General features: G+C 37.8%; 2 protein-coding genes and 1 long non-coding RNA gene across 3 annotated transcripts in view; 2 read left to right on the top strand and 1 right to left on the bottom strand.

Moving 5' to 3' along the window:
- The first annotated feature begins 1,481 nt into the window (after positions 1–1,481).
- LOC131788712 (uncharacterized) lies at positions 1,482–4,464 on the top strand. Its single transcript, XR_009340542.2, has 3 exons — positions 1,482–1,548; positions 3,221–3,294; positions 3,933–4,464. It is a non-coding gene; the product is annotated as an uncharacterized lncRNA (long non-coding RNA).
- Positions 4,465–8,355: 3,891 nt separating this feature from the next.
- Positions 8,356–13,018, top strand: LOC131788708 (uncharacterized). Its single transcript, XM_059105794.2, has 4 exons — positions 8,356–8,510; positions 8,624–8,687; positions 10,320–10,770; positions 10,843–13,018. Exons 3-4 carry the CDS (start codon positions 10,382–10,384, stop codon positions 12,371–12,373), a joined length of 1,920 nt encoding a protein of 639 aa, XP_058961777.2. The 5' UTR covers positions 8,356–8,510; positions 8,624–8,687; positions 10,320–10,381; the 3' UTR covers positions 12,374–13,018.
- A 116-nt stretch (positions 13,019–13,134) lies between these two features.
- LOC131788847 (ectonucleoside triphosphate diphosphohydrolase 8) overlaps positions 13,135–21,107 on the bottom strand; it is a 9,717-nt gene continuing 1,744 nt past the window's right edge. Inside the window, exons 2-10 of the mRNA XM_059105940.2 lie at positions 20,939–21,060; positions 20,700–20,826; positions 19,898–20,060; positions 18,712–18,883; positions 17,802–17,984; positions 17,185–17,448; positions 16,060–16,170; positions 15,095–15,226; positions 13,135–14,702 (exon numbers count right to left, since the gene is read on the bottom strand). Coding sequence (XP_058961923.2) covers positions 14,472–14,702; positions 15,095–15,226; positions 16,060–16,170; positions 17,185–17,448; positions 17,802–17,984; positions 18,712–18,883; positions 19,898–20,060; positions 20,700–20,826; positions 20,939–21,060 — 1,505 coding nt within the window. The 3' untranslated portion in view covers positions 13,135–14,471. The remainder of the gene's footprint in view (positions 14,703–15,094; positions 15,227–16,059; positions 16,171–17,184; positions 17,449–17,801; positions 17,985–18,711; positions 18,884–19,897; positions 20,061–20,699; positions 20,827–20,938; positions 21,061–21,107) is intronic.

Here is a 21,107-nt window from a genome sequence, read left to right as displayed (position 1 = left end):
CTCAAACTGGCTTGGGGGCCGAGTAACTCCTCCCCGCGGAATTTGCACTTTGTTTTTGCTGTTTTTTTCTACTTTTTCCCCTTATTATCATCGTTTTTATCTTCTTTTGCACGTTTCTGAGCAGTTTTTTTTTAGGCCACTTTGTTAACTGTTAGTTATATTCTGAATCCTGTGGTGTTTTCTGTTGCTTAGACGACGCCGGCAGACTCTTTTTCCTTAAAAGTAGAAATGGTTTTGTTTTACTGTAACTTTTTTATGTATTTTTTTTACCTCTTTTCTTCCTTTTACGTTTCTTATGTATTATCCATTTCAAGCTCGTCATCCTTCGATAGGCAATGCAAGTTAGAAGGAGGTAAACGTTTTCTCAGTATGTCTACGTGCCGAACTCTGACGTTGGGAGGTCATTCCGAATGCAGTAAAGGAAATCCAAAAATTCATCGGAAAAAGAAAAAGAAAGAAAATTGGGCAAAGCAAGCTAGGGAAAAAGAAAAACTTAGCTTCGATTTCTTCGGCCCGGGTTCTCTCGTGACTATTCGGCTGTTTGATGAATACTTTACGTATTAAATCCTTTTCGAAATGTGCCATAAATTCCCTTTTGTCGTGTAATGGAAGACACGATGCAAACAAAATGTGCAAATTGAGAGGCCTTTCCGATTGTGACAAGTACCAAAACCGTAGAAGTTAAATGCTCAGAAACAAAAAAAGGAATGGGAAAGATAACAATGTTGATAAGAAGGGGTAAAAATAGTCAACAAAAACGCATTTTTCTGTGAACGTATTTATTATAAATAGATTTCCTTTACTTTATGTTACATTTTCAAAGACGCGGCAGTCAATTGTTAGATTCATCCACAAAGACTTGTGAAAGAAAGGAAAGGAAAAAGAAGCAACTGACAAGTACCAAAAACCGTACCAAAACCGCCTCAAAAGAAAAAACAGAGAAAACACTGGGAAACTACAGTCTTTACCGAGACCTGAAACAAAATGCTTTTTTTTTGTTTGCTTTTTATGAGTTTTTTCTTTTGTGGTTCCTTTCAATAATTGACACACTATTACCTCGCACCCGCTCTCTCTCTTTTTTAAATTATTGGACAGACATAAACTACGTCACTACGCGCGGATCTTCCGCAAAATTTTTCCAAAATGGCATGATAGCATTCTCAGTTCTGGATAAAGCAGGCATGGGGTTTTACCAAACATAAGTTATCAAAAAAATGATACCGTATGGAAGCTGACTTATATTTACATTTATATAATAAGCTCAAGTATGCACGCATTCTGATTGGTACTCACTTATGGTCTACTGGAGAACAGACGTATAGATGACGTCATCATTAAAACTTTTTTTAATTCTTTATTATATAAAACAAATAGATTCCAAGTTGCCGTGCGTCTGTTACCGCGGGTAACATTTGTATGTCATGTATGGTAAAGTGAAATGTTCTGTAATTTACGTGAAGCTTACATGGGTTCTATAGCCCTAGATGCCAGAGCCGCGACAAAAATGGCGACAGAGCCACAGGCGAAGAAAACTCGCGTGGAGTTAAAGTTAGTAGAATCTTCGTTCGTTATATAACTTTGAGCGATTGAATAATTTATATGCAAAATTTGCTATTTTTCGTTTTGGTGGGATAGTCTTCCTGCAATTTTTGAAAAATTCGTAGGATGTACTTCTTCAGCAAATTTCAACAACACTGTCTACAGTAGGTACAACTAGCTGTACATATTGTAGACAGTGTAGATAGCTGTACTTATTGTAGACAGTGTAGATAGTTTTACCCATTGACAGTGTAGATAGCTGTACCTATTGCAGACAGTATAGACAGCTGTACCTACTGTTGACAGTGTAGATAGTTGTACCTACTGCTGACAGTGTAGATAGTTGTACCTACTATTGACAGTGAAGATAGTTGTACCTATTGTAGACAGTGTAGATAGTTGTGCCTGCTACAGACTATATAGATAAGATAGATACAGTGTCGATGGATGTAGTTGTATCTACTGTAGACAGTGTAGATGGATGTACCTATTGCACCAGTTTACACAGTGCTATGTCTTACATAACAGTTCCAAAAATTGACACAACAATATAGCCTACATGAAGAAATTTTACAAAGTGACTATATGTTGTTCTACCTGACAGTATATACCAGAAGTTGGGAAATATTAACCCCATGTGTCCAGCTAGCCATTGGGCAATAAGTTGTACCAGCCTATAAGACAATAGTTAAATTTCGAGTCATTCTCTCAAATGGCTTCAGTGAACAGCCAGTGGTCTGCCACCAGTTAAACTCAATCTTAGCTCACCAGAAATCTGAATTATACAATGACTAGGTAAGCTTCAGAAACATTTCAGCTTTACTAAGTCCAGTGGGAAATCAATATTTAGTGTGTCAGTTTAGAAGGGTGAAATATATTTGGAATGCTTATATTATGAATGAAATTCTAGTGTACTGGTAAATGATCATTCTAAATCTAACTTCATTCAATCTACTAGCTTGCCTGCTTTTGCATAGAGTTTTAGTTCTCTGCTATGAAATTTCAGATGTAAATACTAAATCTCAACTCAAACCTCAGTCAAATTTGAATTCTGCATTATTATGATGTAATTCATGTTGATTTCGTACTCCAGCTGTTCGAGATCTTTATGATTAGTGCCACTTCTTTCTCTTCCCTTTGTATCAAGAGTGGAGGAAGTTCCATAATTGTGTAAAAAAGACAAAAAAAGGGAAATATTTGTCTATTATTGAAGCCTTTTTGTCAAGCAGAAACCTGCAGATGTGAAACTACTATACACTTAATGCAGGGTTTTCACTTGAAACAGGTTGTTTTTAATTCCACAAAATGAGTTGATTTTCAGACCCTCATTGAAGGCGAATGAAATTATCATCAGTTTTCAAATCTCTCTTACTCAAGAAGATAGTACAAAATTTTCCCACCAGATTCCACATTCAATTGATTTAAAGTGGAATGTTGTGTAGTGTGAAAGTATAAATTAGGTTTGTTTTTTTAAGATAGAAACAAGATAAAATTCTGTCAATTTATAAGACATGTTTGACAATAGTTACACATCTATTTAATGAACTTCAAGGTTGGATGAACAGCTTTAAATACAACAGCAAGTCTTCATTTATTTTTAGAAAGTTAAGCTTAAAGTTATCTTAACCTGAATATATTCCTTTCACCCTATTTAAAATCACTGCTAAACTATTTCTTCTAGGGAAGGAGTTGTCCTTACATTTTGAATCCTCTTTTGGATATCTCTGCCACTGTTGATAAAGATTTCTAATACAAGTAAGTTGTATGAGTTTACTACTTTGTATAGAACCAGAAATGATGTCCCTTTACTTGAGTGTTACTGCAGCTTGGTGAAACATTAAGATGGAGTACACTTTTCAACACTTATCATTTAAAAAGGCTTTGGATTAAAGTGGGGAGACGCATCCATCTGATCTATATTCAGTACTCCTGTTTGAGCATTTTAAGCCTGTAACTCGCAAAAGTGATTAGCATGTAAATTCTCCTTATAATAGTCATACAGCATCCAGCAAACAAGTAATGAGAAAACTCAAACTTGTCAGGTGGAAGTTATCTTGATCTAACACCAAATTCTTATAACTAATTTACAAGGAAATGTAAATCAGCTAGAGGGGAGAATTAACAATTAGATCTTAGGAGGTAAAGGGTTAAATATAACCACTGAATTTCCTTTTGTTCATTCAAATTTGATTTTGATGCAAATGCTGTTTTTAATAGGAAACCAAACGGTTCCTATCTGTAAGTCCAACCCATTCAGATTTAATTTTAAGACTTTAAATCAAGCATGAGCCCCTAACTAAGAAATAAAAACTTATCAATGATTACATTTGATTTTTGTCTTATTACTTTTTCCACATTATGATAGTTTTTTCTTTCTGTTCTTGTATTTACAGGTTTGGTCATGAAGCTAACAGTGCTATTTTGGTAGAAGAAAAACACATACCAATGTTAGCTTAGATTAGAGTTTTATGCTTATTGCACATCGTTCAGATGAGGTGTAGTGATTGTTATTTTTTCAAAAATAACAATCACTAACAGTTAAGACTGTTTCAATAATTGCAAACACTTCATTTCAGTTATCAAGAAATGACAGAGAAATTCAATGCAGAGTTCATTCCTGGTAGAGCTGCACAAAACATTATTCGAGTTACCCACGTAGCCAAGGAAATAACCTAAACAGGGATACAGGCTGTGGTTTTTACTCAGAGCAGAGTAAAATCTCTTACACCATTGCACTTTGATTAAAATCAGATTTTTCGCAAGCAATCACAATGCCTACAATTTTTTCATAAAACCAATAAGCACAATGTAATTATGTACATTTAGGAAACCTGTTTCAGTTCATTCTGTCCTGAGAAAAAGTAAATTGATATTTTTATTTATTCCTATATTATAGCAAGCTAGACCAATTTATACCTGAAAAACATTACAGTTTAGATTGATTACAAAAAACAAAGCAAATAAAAGAAAAGAAGTAAGTGAAGGAAGTGTTTCTTTATTATGAGAATACTGGTTTCCACAAAGTAGTGTACATTCAAAAATTACTGAAAGGGTTGTTTTTGAGTATGGAATTACAGAATTCATGTGAGATGAAATAATTTGATGTTTGGAAAACCCTGCATAAATCTGAACTAATCCTTTTGCCATGTTGGGTAGTTTTGTTTGGTTGTGGGTGAATGGCTGCTGTCAGGTAATTTATGACATTGTATCACTGACTTGTAACCCCATGCTACTAAATCTAAAGACAAACTGCAGTTTGTAAGTAAATGCTGCTGGTTCAATGGTTAATATAACCCAATAATTATGCTTGATAACAAGGCAGTGTTTGACCATTGCAGTGGCTTTTAGGAAAGGATGGCAAAAATACATCTTATATTGGCTGTGTAGGTGAGTTTGAAGTTTCTATTTAGTTTTATACTCAGGGTTTTTTCCAGGGAGTGACTAAGACTGAATTTGAGAAAAGGAAACAATCAAAAAATGGATATAGTCTGATTTAAAACCCAATTCTAAGTGCAAAATTAAATGAAATGTATAGCAAACAGTGAAGAGAATTGAAATTTAGATCATGGAAGTGAAAGGATTAAAACACACAAGACCTTTTTTCATACAAGGTGTTCAACTGTAAATGAGAATATTCAAAAAAATGATTCATCAAATATATTTGCTGGTACGCAATTGGTCCAAATGCATCACGTGACCAAATATCTCCCAGCTAAGAGTGGGTGATACCCAAGGATATCACTCATTAGACAACTGATATTCCCCAATTTTCAATCCTTACATCCACAATGATAAGTCATCCAAGGTGAGAAAGAGTTTTCTGGTTGTTACAGAAGAGGGAAATATTAGTTTGTTCATAAAGTTGTAGCAGAGAGCACTCCAAAGAAAACATCCCATGTACTTACCAATAAGCTACTTTAGACGCACATTTCAAAATATTTGAAGGATGTTAAACACTGTAGCCTCTATTTGGCGTAAAATATGCTTGTATATTTGTCTTCAGACATTATCTGCTCTCAAATCTCACAGTTCTCCTTTGCTCTTGGAAAACTGTTCACATCTTGGAGCACAAAATGTCTGCAGACAAATATCTGTGTATATTTTTGCATCAAATAGAGGCTACTGTTTATTTCTTATACCGGTGTTAAACAAATTGTCATACAACAAACTTAATGTCTAGCTAGACAATATGATACCTGTGATCCAAAAAAAATTTATCATTTACCCAGAAGGTCTCCATGGGATGATGGCTTTTACCACTTGTGGTTAAAATTTTGGCCATTTTACAGCTATCAGTTCATTTCTTTCCATCAAAGTTTGCAAAACTATTTTCATGCTTAACTTTTTTTTTACAACTAGAGGGTAAAGCATGTCAAGTTTTAGGTCTAATAGCCTGATTGTTTTTGCCATTTTTCCGCTAATGATTAACCCCATTGAGGCCCTCTATGAATGACTTCAATTATACTTAACCTTCACATAATTCTGTGTTGTAAAATTATTTGCAACATCTTTCATATATAAAGGATGAAACCATTCATATAGTGAATGGTATAGGCCTAGAGTGAAGTTTGTGCTTTTCCTACTGGCCTTGGAGAATTCACCTGAAAGATAGTGACAGATAAAAATTATTACCAAAGGTCAGTTAGCTTGTGATCAGAGTCCTGTTACTGCTAGTTCAATCAACAACAACTTTTCCAAACTAACATGACAAGAGTTGTATGGGGGCAGTAAGGAGAATTGCTAGTAAAGCTTGGGAGTAAAAGGGTTAAGTAATGAACACCTCAAAAAGATTAACAACTCCTGTATGCAAATACTAAGCCAGGGTCCCATGAATTGAAAAATATATACTGTTTTAAGCTTTTATAAAACAGTGACTAGCTTATACTTTCTGTAGTGTCTGAGACAAGTGTGCCTATTTGACTGCATCTTTTAAACACATTCTAATATGAAATTAGGAGATCCTCGCAGCTAAGAACACTACTGAAACTAGTAGTTGTAAGTGGGACCTGAAAAAATTCGCAGAGGTCATGGGTTCAAATCCCGTACGGGCCTGAAATTTTTTCAGGTCCCACTTACAACTACTAGTTTCAGTAGTGTTCTTAGCTGCGAGGATCTCCTAATTTCATCTTTCCACCGCAGTGCAAATATGTGAATTTTCATATATCTAAATCTTCATTCACTCGGATGTTTATTTGTACCCAATTCATTGACCAGCTCCCAGTTGGCTTGTTAGCTCAATTGGTAGAGCGCTGCACCGGTATCGCAGAGGTCATGGGTTCAAATCCCGTACGGGCCTGAAATTTTTTCAGGTCCCACTTACAACTACTAGTTTTCAGTAGTGTTCTTAGCTGCGAGGATCTCCTAATTTCATCTTTCCACCGCAGTGCAAATATGTGAATTTTCATATATCTAAATCTTCATTCACTCGGATGTTTATTTGTACCCAATTCATTGACCAGCTCCCAGTTGGCTTGTTAGCTCAATTGGTAGAGCGCTGCACCGGTATCGCAGAGGTCATGGGTTCAAATCCCGTACGGGCCTGAAATTTTTTCAGGTCCCACTTACAACTACTAGTTTCAGTAGTGTTCTTAGCTGCGAGGATCTCCTAATTTCAACATTCTAATATTTTCATAGTGCTAAACTACAGTTTTACAAAGAAATCCTCCAATACTTAGATGAAATAACATCCAGCCAGCATCTGGCAAGATAAAACATCCATGAACTACTTGAAGAAGTTTTGGCTTCTCATCTGATTGGCCAATTAAAACCAATTCACAAAACAGAAAGCCAAACTGCACCAGTTAAAATCATAATATCTATCCAATCAGGTCAACTCTCATACCTTGCCCCAGACCTGGACAGTAACTCTGCTCAGATGGTTGGGTCAAAAAAACTCAGCTTTAAACATTGGTGCAAAGTCAGCATATTAAAAGTTTGGTGGGTAATTCTGCTTCATAAATTCCACAAAGCTTGGTATCTGTTCTTCTTTCCACCGGTATCAGGATCAGTCAGATCCATAACTTGGTACTGATTATACTCCCCAGTGAATGAATACACCAAACTTAGCCTCGTCGTACCAAGCGGGGAGGGGACGATCGAGAGTCTAATGATCTCCAAGTTGGTTTGTATTGAGCTGAACCGTAATTCAAAGAAATAAGAAGGATACAACAAACAGTAAGACAATGCGTCATGTCTGATTTCAATTCCGTCCAATTTCAGCCTGTTTGGATGCGGAATGTAACACTTTACGCTTCTAGATCTTGAAAGATTTTAAAATCAAATTAACGCGGTCCGAAGCAGCTTCGATTGATTTTTCCAAGGAATCTGCACAAAGAAGAGACCACCAAAAGGGATTGTACATCTTAGGATTTCCTCCAAATTTAGGCATAAAGAGTAAATAAAAACACTAACGCAAAATAAGGCTTACCAACCACCATCAGAGACGAGCAAGAACAAAATTAATGACCAGGTACATTGAAATTGAACGTTTCCAATGACAATTCCGGTGCAGGTGGTCTCTGTTTCCCGTAGTAGTACATCCTCCTCTGGAGAATTGTCTCCCAAAAACTGGCGAAGCATTCTTCGCTGTTGCGTTCGTTACAAAAGTAAATGGAAACTACGGAATTCTACAAAAGCTTTCCACATCCTTTTACTAGTTTCAAGTCTCCATCCAGCTTGTTCGTAAAGGTCTTCTACCACCTTCAACACCTACCCCACCCCTACGACTAAAGTACATTCTAAAAATGTCAATCAAACTTTGATCAGTGAGGATCAGACTCATAACACGCTGCCAAATGCCGTCGTGGTGGAAAAGGACTCTCTTCAAGCGAATATCGAAATATCTTATACTAAATGGACAAGGATCAATCGGCTTCTATGAAAACTATAAAGTTCCAGGAATTCTGTCTTTGAAGAACACAAAAGAACGGTTGATCGCAACCAAACGTTATTGAAGTTTTGGACTGCTGTACGTGAGTAGAGTTCATGAGGCAAGCTGAAGAGGTCAAGATCAATTCTGGATCTCGTTTTCTGTACTTATATGTCAAAAGGATTCGATTATTTTTATCATCACTTTATCATCTAGAACTCGGCCGCACAGTGGATTAAACAGTCTTTGCGACGGGAAAACTTTTCTTAAAGACCAACAGGTAAGTTTCCAAACGTGCAATATTGTGTGTGAATTCGTACCAAAAGGAGTTCAAAGCCTTAGTCATTCGTGCTTATTTTTAACTATCAGAAACTTGCTCAGGTGTTGATGTAAATAGTTTTGAGAGAGTGAAAATGCTCTCCATAATATTTTTCAAAGCAGCGGCGGTGGAATTAGGGCACCACGTTGTTGAGTGTAGACGCAGCCTTCATTGAGCGCAAGCACAGCGCAGACACCTCGCCGAAGTTAGTCATTCAACAGTTGTCATTTTTCCACTTAAAAGCCGTCTTATCGCAAGTTTACTTTAGCAAAATAATTTATTACTTTTAGTGTATGAAATGTGTTTGATTTATGGCCCAAAACTCTATTATGATCAAGAATAATTTTCGAGAAGATAACTAACAGAAGTCGTAACTGACGTTTGTATTGATTCAAACTGCTGTATGATTCGAAAGGGTTTTCTGATAAATCTTCTCGAAGTATAAAAAGATCAATTTAAATATTTTTCACTTCAATCAAAGAAACAGCGATTTAATTTGTTGGCTAGAATTTTTAGCCCAATTCTCGCCCATAAGTGTTTTAAAGTTATTTTCCGTACAAATGGCGTCGTTTAACGACCAGTTGCAGCTTTTCCACTGATTAGCTGAGTGCGGATATTTTAAGCATATGTCGCTAAAGGTTGTTTGGTGATCAGAAATCTGTTACGAAAGCTTAAAAATTTTCTCATCCGGAAGATGATTTCTAGAATTTAAAAGGCTAACCAATCGAGAAAGTTTAATGCAATTGCCTAAATCCGCGTAAAATATTTAGTTTTCAGTCACATGCAGTTTACATGTAACAAGACTGAAATGGAAATGCATACAACTACTTTGTAAGACTTAAGTTCATGGCTGACCCAATTGCCTTAACAAAAAAATCTGACTTTTATTTTGATTCCAAGAAAGCAATTAAGTTTTCTTAAATCCGTTTTCTTTCTAGGAAGTACTGAAATAATTCCGTAGAATTGTTCGATAAGTTTAAGCTTATAGAATAAAGTACAAAATGTATTTAACGAGTTTATCTAAGTAGTTCCTTTGATCGGATGTAGTAAACGAAAATTGAATTTCCTTGTACCTTCTGCACTGTGCGTTTTGCCGTAAGACAGTGCACTTGGTGTGGCGTCATTCTGAAGGATCGCGGTCACTGATCTTTGGGCGCGTCCTGGGTTGCTCTTGTGTATGTGTTTGGCAAACACCTTACAACCATTTTACAACCGTTAGAGACTTATCTTAAGTTGTTTTGAAATTAAGACCTTGAATTAATAATTGCTCTGATTTCAGTTTTCTTCAGTTTCCTTTCAAAATGTCCCAGAATATATGTTTTGGCCAAATAAGAATTTGAAAGGCAAACAATGAACTTTAAATATTTGAGTTATTCAATCTCTTACGATGAAAGGTAGGAAATGAATGATTTTACTCTTCTTTCAAAGTTCTATTTTAACATAAAGAGGTGAAACTTCCCCAGAATTTTATCTGTTGAAAAAATATAACCAGTCACCCTACTCGCCTGAAATGAAAAACTGGTTAATAAGAGAGACCGTCTACAAATCTATTGTCAAATGGTTTATCTTGATTTTATGCTTGTACTTTTCAAGGCTAACCAAGACGACTATTGAGACAAGTCGCCCTTAAATACCTCAGAAACAAAGCGACGGTGATGGACTGTTACGAAGATAAGGCGTCAGACGGGACTCACGGTGTGAGTCAAACGGGACTCAAATCGTTTGAAACAGGAAACATGGACGGCAAGGAACAAGCCTATGCTTCAAGTCAGGAACAGGAAATGACCACTAGCCAAATTAATTTGCGTATTCCCTCAGACTTTTCGCTTAATGAGCCATTAGTTTTTGGATTACTTCCTTTCGAGCAACAGTCTCGATACGCAAGGATATCGCCAGTTTCGTCTACATCAAGAACAACCTCCTCCTGCTACCCTGATGGGCCAATTGGGCCAATCACTGCCCATAATCTCGAGCCAGAAGCACCTCCGTTTATGGAAATAATGTCGTCACGTTCATGCACTAACCACGACATCTTGAGTAGTCAGCGCTTCCAAAACCAGATTCTCACACCTTATACAAGGTCTTCTTCATTCATGGAAAGACATACTTCTCAAAGTAATCCCTACACTTTACACGGGAGAGGTAAGAACAGCGAGGTCGTTTGGTGCAGTAGCAAAATGAAAATCCCTCGGTATGTGTTTCATCCGAACGAAGCACTGCGACCACCGCACCAGTTCGTCAATTCAAACAACTCGTTCCACCCTGACGATCCTTTGAACTGCAGTGGTACTAAGAGTTCCGATGGTCCAGAGGAGGCTGAAAGCAGTAGCAACATGCTTCGGTCAGACTTCAGACTGAATAACCAGAGTGAATACGGCAGCCGATTGCAGGAGGAAACTGTTATGAGATGGAATGGAAATTACGCAGCTTTGTTTTTAAACCAGATGGCACATTCAGTGAATAGGAACATAGCTTTTAATAACAACCCCTTCCGTTACATAGCGATGGAGAATCAAGGTGAGGATCGCATGAATAATGATACCCCCCGTGAGGTATCATCGCTAGAAGACGGACAACCACTCCTTCCTACACTGAATACGTGTGGTGTACAGGCCCAGAGGGGAAGCAGTTCAAACGCAGCTCTCAATGGTACCTTCCATAATTTCACTTTACAATGCCCCACCCAAGCTGGTATGTTCACTCAGAACGCCAGTCCCTCCCACGCAGATACTGGAGCGACAAACTTTGCACCGTATCCTTTACCTATTCAGCAATCTGTGCCCTTCTCTCCAATTCTCAAGGCTATGGGTCCAGTCCATTTAGGTGAAGATTCGAGGGAAAGGACCAACGAAGAGGCAATATCACATCCGCCCTTCTCAACAACCAATCGATGTAGTTTTACACCAGTAGGATACGCACTTAATAACGTGCCTCTCTTGAGCTTTCCACGTGGGGCAGGTTACGAGGCCCCCGTTTCGTTTGCTTCTAAAACAATTCCTCTTCTTCATTATCCAGACCCACGAACCATGTTTCGCGAAGCAAACCTATTAACTCTTGACCAGCCCCATGAGGGTTATGTCGTTCCTAACGAAACAGTGGGGAGTGGTGCTCTAAAACCCTCCTCCACCCCAGAAGAAACATCTGCCCAAAACGAGACTCTGTCAGAGAAACAAAGTACTATCACAAGTGTTTCTCACAAAAGAAGCCGTCAGACGCGCCAATGTAATATTTGTCTTAAAGTCTGCGCGGGTGCCTCGTCTCTTAAAGTTCATCTTCGCACACATACAGGAGAAAAACCTTTTTCATGCAAGGTCTGCCAAAGGACGTTTGCACAAGCCGGGGGACTGAAATCGCATTTGCGCAGCCACACAGGAGAGCGTCCTTACAAGTGTGATATCTGCAACAAGTTCTTCACCCATTCCACGGCTGTCAACAATCACAAGCGCACGCACACAGGAGAAAAACCATTTGTGTGCGACCACAAAGGATGCAATAAAAAATTTGCTGATCGATCAACTCTTACAAAGCATAACAGAGTCCATACAGGGGAGAGACCATTCGAATGTCCGCATTGCAAAAGGAAATTTACGCAGCTTGGGAATATGAACAAACATTTAAGGTGCAAACACATTGACAAGAAGAAATGAGTAGTTTCGCAGTAATTATAATGCCATCATTACCAAGGCATCTTCTGCACAGCCTTCGGTTCTCAGTGAGTTTAGTGGTTAAAGACTGCTACGTAGGCTATTGTTTCCTTAGTGTCGTAGGTTTTCATTACAGCCTTTCGTTTATCACAATAATTCATTAGGACTCTTGAAAATGGTTCACTACACTTCATGCCCTGACGGTTATGTTTTATGGGGTCTCTAGTATAAAAATAATTGCAGGCAAGGCTCTCCTCGTGAAAGGAAGATAATTTGACTGTGAGGCTTTTTAGTCTGACGCTATGATACTAGTCCTTGAATAACAGGCTCGGACATCACTGAAACTAGATAGCAATAATGCCACAAAAAGCCAAGAAAATCTTTGTTGCTAAGATTGCTAATAGTGGATACGTGCGACTGGCACTCTCAAGCTTCAGAATCACTGAGGGGCGTGCTTTTTTTGTGTCAGTGGTCTCGTCTCCAGTAATTTTATCTAACGGGGGGTCACATGAGTGCGAGGTGTAATGTTGGGTCTGTAAAAATCGTCCATCATTCTTTTCTCCGCATTGCACTCTAGCATAAGCATGATGAAGACTAGGTACGACACTACGGCTGTAGCGGGCGACAGGGAGTCTTAAGAAAATTGAACGGTTCGTTCGAAAATTACCAAGAATCCCTGAGGTGTCTCCCAATGGCTATTTACACGGGCAAAAAAATCTATTTTGACTCCGAAGATTTAAGTCAAGAGACAAACGACCACACCCTTAGGTTGTCTTGTTCCGTAGTTTAATACACTACACAGTTACAAGTTAGAAATAACACAGGTTCTTCACTTGACTCAGTGTAGCCCCGAGACATAGCCACTTTCAAAAAGTGAAAACCATAGTGGATTCAAAATAGTCTTTAATGTTGAGTTTTAGTGTAAGTTATTACAAAAGTTGAGTTTCTATAAAATTTCAGGAGTAGGTAGCTATTTCGTAAAAAATCAACATCATTGATGTAATTAGGCAAGTTCGCACGAAGTATAAGTAAATAAGTAAAACTAAATAAGTATAAGTTATCTGTGATACTACAATAAAATAGAGGGATCTTAAGTTAAAATTGTCCCAGTTATTTCCTACCTATCCTTACCAGTTGGTTCAACCCTTTTGAATCACGGGAGAAATGAACTAGCCTCAGTAGGATCGGGATAAAAAATCATTAAGGTGCCGTTATCTTGAATTAACACCAAATTATACGAATTAATATTTGGAATCCATGTTTGGAGATCGGAGGAGGGTAACCTTTGAATCTTAGGAGAGCTAAGATAGAACAGGACTCACCGAAATTTTTATAACCAAGAGCCCTGAATGGGTGTAATTGAGATTCGAAATTGCGCTTCTTTCTCTCAATACAATTTCTAAACAAACCTTTCAAGAAAAGACTTCACGTATGAATCAACCATTCTTTGCTTGCTTGTAAATCTCAAATACTGGCGCATCCAAATCTACAAGTTGAGTGAGGCTTTTTTTTTTTTCTTCATTGACGGTGGGCTCAATATAGCGGGAAATGGTGGGGTGGGGGTGGGGAAAGGCGCGGCCAAGAACTTTGAGAAACCACTACAAATCGATACAGTAATTGACAGTTGAAAAAGTTCGACAAGTGAGTGAGGCTGAGTAGGTAACTACTTAGATAAGATAACTTACTATTGGATCTTAGAATGGTCAGAATCAAACAATAACCAGCTGTTATTTTCTGCTTTAAGTATATGATAAACTACTTAAACGTTGAGCCTGGACAGCCCTGATCGGTCGTCATTGAGATCAAACCCTATGCTTATTTTTCTACATACATATTCTATAGAAAAAAATTCACCTTGAATTCGAAAAAGGCTACAATCGCTTTTCAAAACATCCAGTCGCACACCTGGTTAACACTGTCTCTTTGCAATGCGCTCTTATAAAAATAATATCGTCTAATAAAAGCAATTCTGTGGTAATATGCACTTTCTTAATATTTGATACCTTCTTCATTTTTTTTCTAATTCGCCATTACTGGTCACATGACTTTGTCAAGACAGCGCGCGACCCAGAAATCAGGGCACAGTAACCACTGATCTTGATCACAGCACCAGTCCTTGCACGTTTGATTGCCTTTGTTTGTAAATCCTCCCGGCGGACGTTATGCATATAAGGACCCCAGTACTGAGAAGTAAAGCACCAACAATTACCACTACTACGTAAACACCACTGTGGAACAGGTGAATTGAGACGAGGGCAGGCTTTTCGATTGGTAATAAATTTGTGGCGTTGATCATAAAACCGAGAGCCCAGCCGAGGGAAAGACGGTTAACCTGTAAGAAAAAACATTCAGTGAAATTGGAGAAATAAAGCTGACTAACCGATACGAGAAATCCTATCTCGGGATTTCAGCTTAAGACAGAGGGCAGGGAAGGAGGGGTTCTCCCCTATGAAAATAAACTAGAACGACCAGGAACTTTATGATTGTCTTGCATGACAAAAGGGGGTAAAGTAGCTATAAGGGGAAATTAATCCCCACTCCCCCAGTCAGGGGGGGTGGGGGTGAAGTTTTTCCCTAGCCATTTCTAATTCAAATTTGCACCACCAAATGACCACTACAACGCCAAAGACAAGATCAGAGGGATGTGTGCAATAAGGAAGAAAACCTCTTCTAAAAGGGCATACGAACTAATTTAAAAGGTGAAAAAATGATTCTCTTACTCACCGTGCCGACAAATTGCAATTTGGCGGTTGAATTCTCAAAGTGGTATCCACGTGAAAGTATCGTGTAGACGTACAGTGCATCGAAGCAGTAAAACGGCAAGAACTGTGGATACTTAGTGGGGATAGTTTTAATCTACAAAAAAAAAGAGAAGTACCTTATTTTACAGTGTGTAACAGGGTTATGATTTTAGATAGTTGGTCCATCAGTAGTTTGTCTGAAGAGATGATCAACCGGCATGGTCCGTTGGTAAGTGGGTCAGTGGGTATGTCAGTCAGCCCAACGGTTGGTCAGACAGTCAATAGGGCGGTCACTTCTCTCCATGTACGGCTCTAAACATTCTTGGTGTTCTTTGCATTTAGATATCACACAAGCACTTTTGACAAAGGTCCATCTTGTTATAAAACTTTTTATAACACCATAACGAATGGCCGATGATCTGCTAAAAGAATGCTACAAAAGTGCCAACGGTAGCGTTTGCGTTTTGGTCTCGACCACCTCGTGATATGGTCTGACGTCCTATCGCTTTCTTATTTTAGCAATATAGAACGTTTTTGGATTTCGTGTCGTAAAACTAAGACCATGCTGAGTTATAGAAACGGAAATACACAGCAAAGGAGAATATTATAATGACCTACGGAGGGCCACGAGAACTCAGCCGTGGGAACATATATAACTGATTCCAAGCGCGAGAAAATGCACAGGACCAAGTCGCAGATAGGTGAAAATATGCATCTGATAAATCAAAAAGAAATTTTTTTTTTGGAACTGATGACAATGATAGAGAGCAGTGAAGGAACAGGAATGCAGTCTCTTGAACACTCGCTCAAAAACCGATCTTCTGCCCTATCTGTTGCTGTCAGATCTCCCAATTCCTGTCTGCTGTAGAGGTGCTTGCTCCTCTGAAAATGCTTTTCTAAAACGTTTATATACCACAGCGCTGTAAAGTGAAACATGAAAAGACCTACCTCATCCCAAGATTTCCCACAGACATTCTTTGCGGAGGCTTGTAGCTGATCAAGTGACGCGTTACTTGTGAGATTAAGATCTTTAGTAACAGTGTAATAACCAGAAAATGCCTAAAAAATTATCAGGAAAATAACTTACCCTGGGCATTTAATTCAAAATACTGAAAAGGTAAATGTTTACCAATATCAAAACAAACATAATCGTTATTGTTCAACTTGAACTTAAGTCGCTTACACGCTAATGATTACTTTCATAAATAGGACACGCGATGAGTACTTTCCTCTACAGTAACAACATTTTTTCATTATGTGGCTCACTTTGGAAGCGGGTAAGATGAATCGAATAGCGCGTTCTGATTGGCTACCCGAAACAGAAAGATGGAAGGAATACCTCGTCCTGATTGGCCACTCAAGACAGCAAGAAAGGGTACACCGCGTCCGCATTGGCTAACCAAGCCCACAAGATGACGCGAATACCGTGTTCTTAATGGCTACCCGAGCCGGCAAGAAGAAGTATACACCACATCTGCATGGGCTACCCAAGCAATATGAAGCGGTTCCGTTTTCTGATTAGCTTCTCGAGCTAGCAAGATGAATGTAAGACCGTGTTTGGCTACCCGGACAGAGACGCAAAATGGAGCATCCGAAGTTATTTCAAAAAGGGAGTCCAGCAAATAAAACCACGAGTGTCTTGAACGTTATGAAATACATCCTTATATGATCACGCCTGTCCAGCCATAAAAACGCATTATGCATGAGGTCAATATGCATTATTGACCTCATGCTAGTCCAATAATGCATATATATTAGCCTCACAATCAGTAACGTACGAAGAGTGACAACATTGTACGATCCATAAAGAAAACACCATACGCAGCGCCCAGCGCAAAAAATCTCAGAGGAGCAAAGAAATGTCTGAATTCTCCATTAGTTAGCAAAATAAATAACCAATAAATATTCAATGGTAAGCACTCCCAAACTTCCTTTGTTAGTGTGTTGGTTCGTATGCAGTAAAAAAGTGGAAATAGTTGACAATTTTTACCCATTTTTAATGCTCCTTCTTCAACGATTTTTGGGGAAAGTAAAGGCTGTTTGCATTGTAGTTTAAGTGAATATTGTACTTACAAAAAATTGTTTTCCATCCGTGGTTGGTTGATAAACACTATCAAATGAACAGCTGCTGTTGCCCTGACATGATGTAAAGTTGAAAAGTTTACTGACTTCTTTGGAACAAAGGGAGTAGTTCCCAGTTCCCATCAGAGTAAATGTAGTCTGGTTGGAGGTAAGTCCTTTCACACAAGGAGAACTCCTTAGATACGTTGATGTTATGTTCTGCATGTAGCCTTTGGGTCCACATGGGTTGTAAACTTTTGCAGTTGAGTTAGATTCCTTTTGACAAAAATGAGGAAACATGAGGCATTTGGAAATGGTAACTGCAAATCAAATACAGTACCACCGAAGGTGAGGGAAATTTTTCCAACTGAGGAAACTCTACAAATCTTTGGGTGGGTGGGTGGGTGCTGATGGGACCCTTAGGAACCTGTTTTAAGTCTATGATAGAGTCCCTTCAGATTTAAGTTGGAGCCCTACCCTACCTGGGTAAAAAAATTTATATATTCTTTATCTAGGAAAAAAATCTCAAGGAAATGTTTTCCTCAAAACATGAGAAAACCCTTTGTCTCGCTTATAGCTGCAGATAGGAGTAACCCCTTGGAACTTAATCTCACTTTAACTGTACTTACTTTAACAAGTTGTGCATAAAATCTTCTCTCTGCCTCTTTTTTGCCATAACATAGGTAGCTGTGTGTATACAGCTGATACTTTGTCCCATACAATTTTAATTTACTAGAATGTTGAGCTGCTTTGGAGGAAGTAAATGTTATTTGTGTAGATGCACCTCCCATGTCCAAAGCTCCTATTGTTTCCTGTGAGTAATGGACAACATTTTGAATAATAAATTTACAAATAAATTTACATCATTACAGATGTGATTGGTAAAGCAGTGGCCTAACAATTAGTCCCTTAACCCTTTAACTCCCATGAGTGACTAAGACAGAATTTCTCCTTACAATATCTGTACAATATTAAAAAGATAAGTGACGAGAATAAAGAAAAATATCAATTTGAGTATAATTAGATGATCCAATACTAAATTCTCTGAACTAACATTATAAGAATTGCATGGTTGACAGTAAAGAGAATACCAAATTTGATCTGGGAGTTAAAGGGTTAAATCCTGAGCATGAGATCCCAAGTGGAGCACCAAACAGGTCATTGTGTATAGTCTGCTTTAGCTTGCTGTCTTTATTTAACTTGATCTAAAGCTTAAGGAGGCAGGAAACAGTTTTCCAAGATATCTACCATCTAATTCTCTCTACTTGAAATACAACATATATACAATAATACAACTTTTTCTGACATTGAGACAATGTGAGTCGCATGAAGACACCGAGAGGTTGTATCTGGGATAAGCACCAATGGCTATGGCATACTATACCTAACAATTGGTAGAGTATTAGTAATATATTGACGATTGAATCATGAACAATCATTATGATTATTGATGCATATTAAGTGAATACAAATAACAAAGAGATATATCTAACTAGCTCTGTAATATGCAAATTCTTAACTTCATTATTCACCACACACCTGTGAGGTATTAAAGTTACCATTTAGGTAATTGACAGTAACCCAGGAAGATAGTCCTTCTTCTTCACCACTGATGATACGGGCATAGTCATCTTCAAACATGAAGGGTGAGCTCTTCAATGTTTTTCGTACAGATGCAAGGATACTACTTGCTGCTGCAGGATTCATTTCCCTGAAAATGTGGCAGGTACATAATGTTTTTGAGTCAGTGTGAGTACGTTGTACTCTGTTTGTAGTGGTTAAAGTGTTTGAAAAAAGACTGGGACATATCCACTTTGAAATCTACTTCTTGGTTTGAATTACTTCCTCCAATTGATGATGACACCCACAACACCCAATTTGCTAATGCTTCTTATTTTCCTAAATTTCCTCTTCAACTTCTCAGACATATAGCCATGAGTGAAACAGGTTGGAAGAGGATTACAACAATTGTACTACATCCTTTTTCTTTTTTGGGCCAAAAACTCAGAGTTATACAATAAGATTTACAGTCTAAGCAACAGTTAATGGAAAAAATTATTTAAGAACTGTGAGTATATACAGCTGGGTCAGTTACAGTCAAACCTTCATTGAGCAGACACCCACAGCAAATGATGGGGTGACTGCTAAATATAATTTGATTGCTAAATACAGGTTCCACAGAATAGGGGTCACAAACATGGAATGAATTTTTTAATGTAAGAAATTATGCTTAGTTTTGTTTGAGTGGTTCAGCATTTCGTGAATGTTCATTACATGTGGAAGACAATAAAAACAGGCCATTGGGATGAAGTCAAGGGTGATCATCAAGGCTTAATATAGGTGACCACTTAACCCTTTAACTCCCAGAGGTGATTTACATGCAACTTCTCCCTACAATATCCATGCACTATCCAACAAACAGGTAATGAGAATACTCAAATGTATCAGGTAGAAGTTGTTATCGTCTTGATCTAACGACAAATTCTTGCAACTAATTAACAAGGAAGTGTGTAGCAGCTAGAGGGGAGAATTAACAGTCAGATCCTGGAAGTCAAAGAGTTAATAGCTCTAGGTAAAAATTACTGACAGTAATTAAGGGGAGAAAATTGCAGGACTTTAAAAACTGACTGCTTAAAATGGAGTGACCACTTGATATGGAGTTGCTTAATAAAGCTTCCCCTGTTTTATAATCTATTGATCATGTAAAGAATGTTTGAGCCCTTACTTAAGCAACCTCATGCCTGCAGTAGCTCCAAGGTAGATTGGTGACCTTTTTCGTAGGTAGGAAGGTATCAACTTCTTTGCTGTGTTTGTTATACAACCCTGTAGTGACTGTCCAGCTTCAGCAGGATCTGATACATAACTTGATATTCCTGCCACATGATTATCTACAAAAGAAGGGAGCAGGAAATCATAGTGAACTTCAACCAACAGGAGTACACATTAACGATGACTTTTAACCCTTTAATTCCCAGATCAAATTTTAAATTCTCCTTACAGTCAACCATAGAATTCTTATAATGTTAGTTCAGAGAACTTGGTATTGGATCAACTAATTATCCCTCAATTCATATTTTTCTTTATTCTCATCACTTATCTGGTTGATATTGTATTGATATTGTAAAGAGAAATTCTGTCTTGATCACTCATGGGAGCTAAAGGGATAATATCTGTTACAGCTACAGTCTGGACAAAGAATAATTCTTATCAATAATACTAGCTTGGCAATCCTTATACTTAACATATTATACTAACTTCTTTTCGGAGTAGCAAGCTGTAGAAAAGCAATGAACTCATTATATGGCAGAACATATCATTCATTGATTATCTGACAATGCTCTTCTACATATACTTTTCAAAAAAAAACTTTTTGCCTGAATGCTCTAAATTGCCTGAATTTTTTTAATAAGTCAATAGGCATTTCATGCAAGGGGCTTTAATACATATGCACAATACATATTAATCTCCTACTCTTGAATTTATTTAAAAAACATTTTGTTTCCAGTAATAAGTGCTTTCATATTTACCTTTATCCTTAACAACACACTCTCCAATCTCCTCCACAAGTGCTGTGCCTTTCACAACATCATCAACTGTCCATTTGTAAACAAACATACTGGTATGTGTTGATCCTGCATCCAGTACAATGCCATACTAAAATCAAAAGAAATTATTTATAAAAATTGAATTCATCAAACCTGCCAGAGGATTTCATTGACATTTGTTGTAGAAAGGCATGTATCTAACAAACTTTAGTTCTCTTTACCTCATTTTTGACCTTTGCCTTGTACACACTGATTACTGAAATACAACTGATTCCAAAGATGATCAGGAATGTTGCCACAATACAGCCAACCCAGTCTCGCACATGGCACACAGAACTCCTGACTGATGAAACATAGATAATATAAATCATGAAATCATCATCACCAGGG

Source organism: Pocillopora verrucosa, chromosome 1, assembly GCF_036669915.1.
Source record: "Pocillopora verrucosa isolate sample1 chromosome 1, ASM3666991v2, whole genome shotgun sequence".
NCBI lineage: Eukaryota > Metazoa > Cnidaria > Anthozoa > Scleractinia > Pocilloporidae > Pocillopora > Pocillopora verrucosa.
Note: the sequence above shows the minus strand (reverse complement) of the source record. Positions and strands in the feature narration are given on the sequence as shown.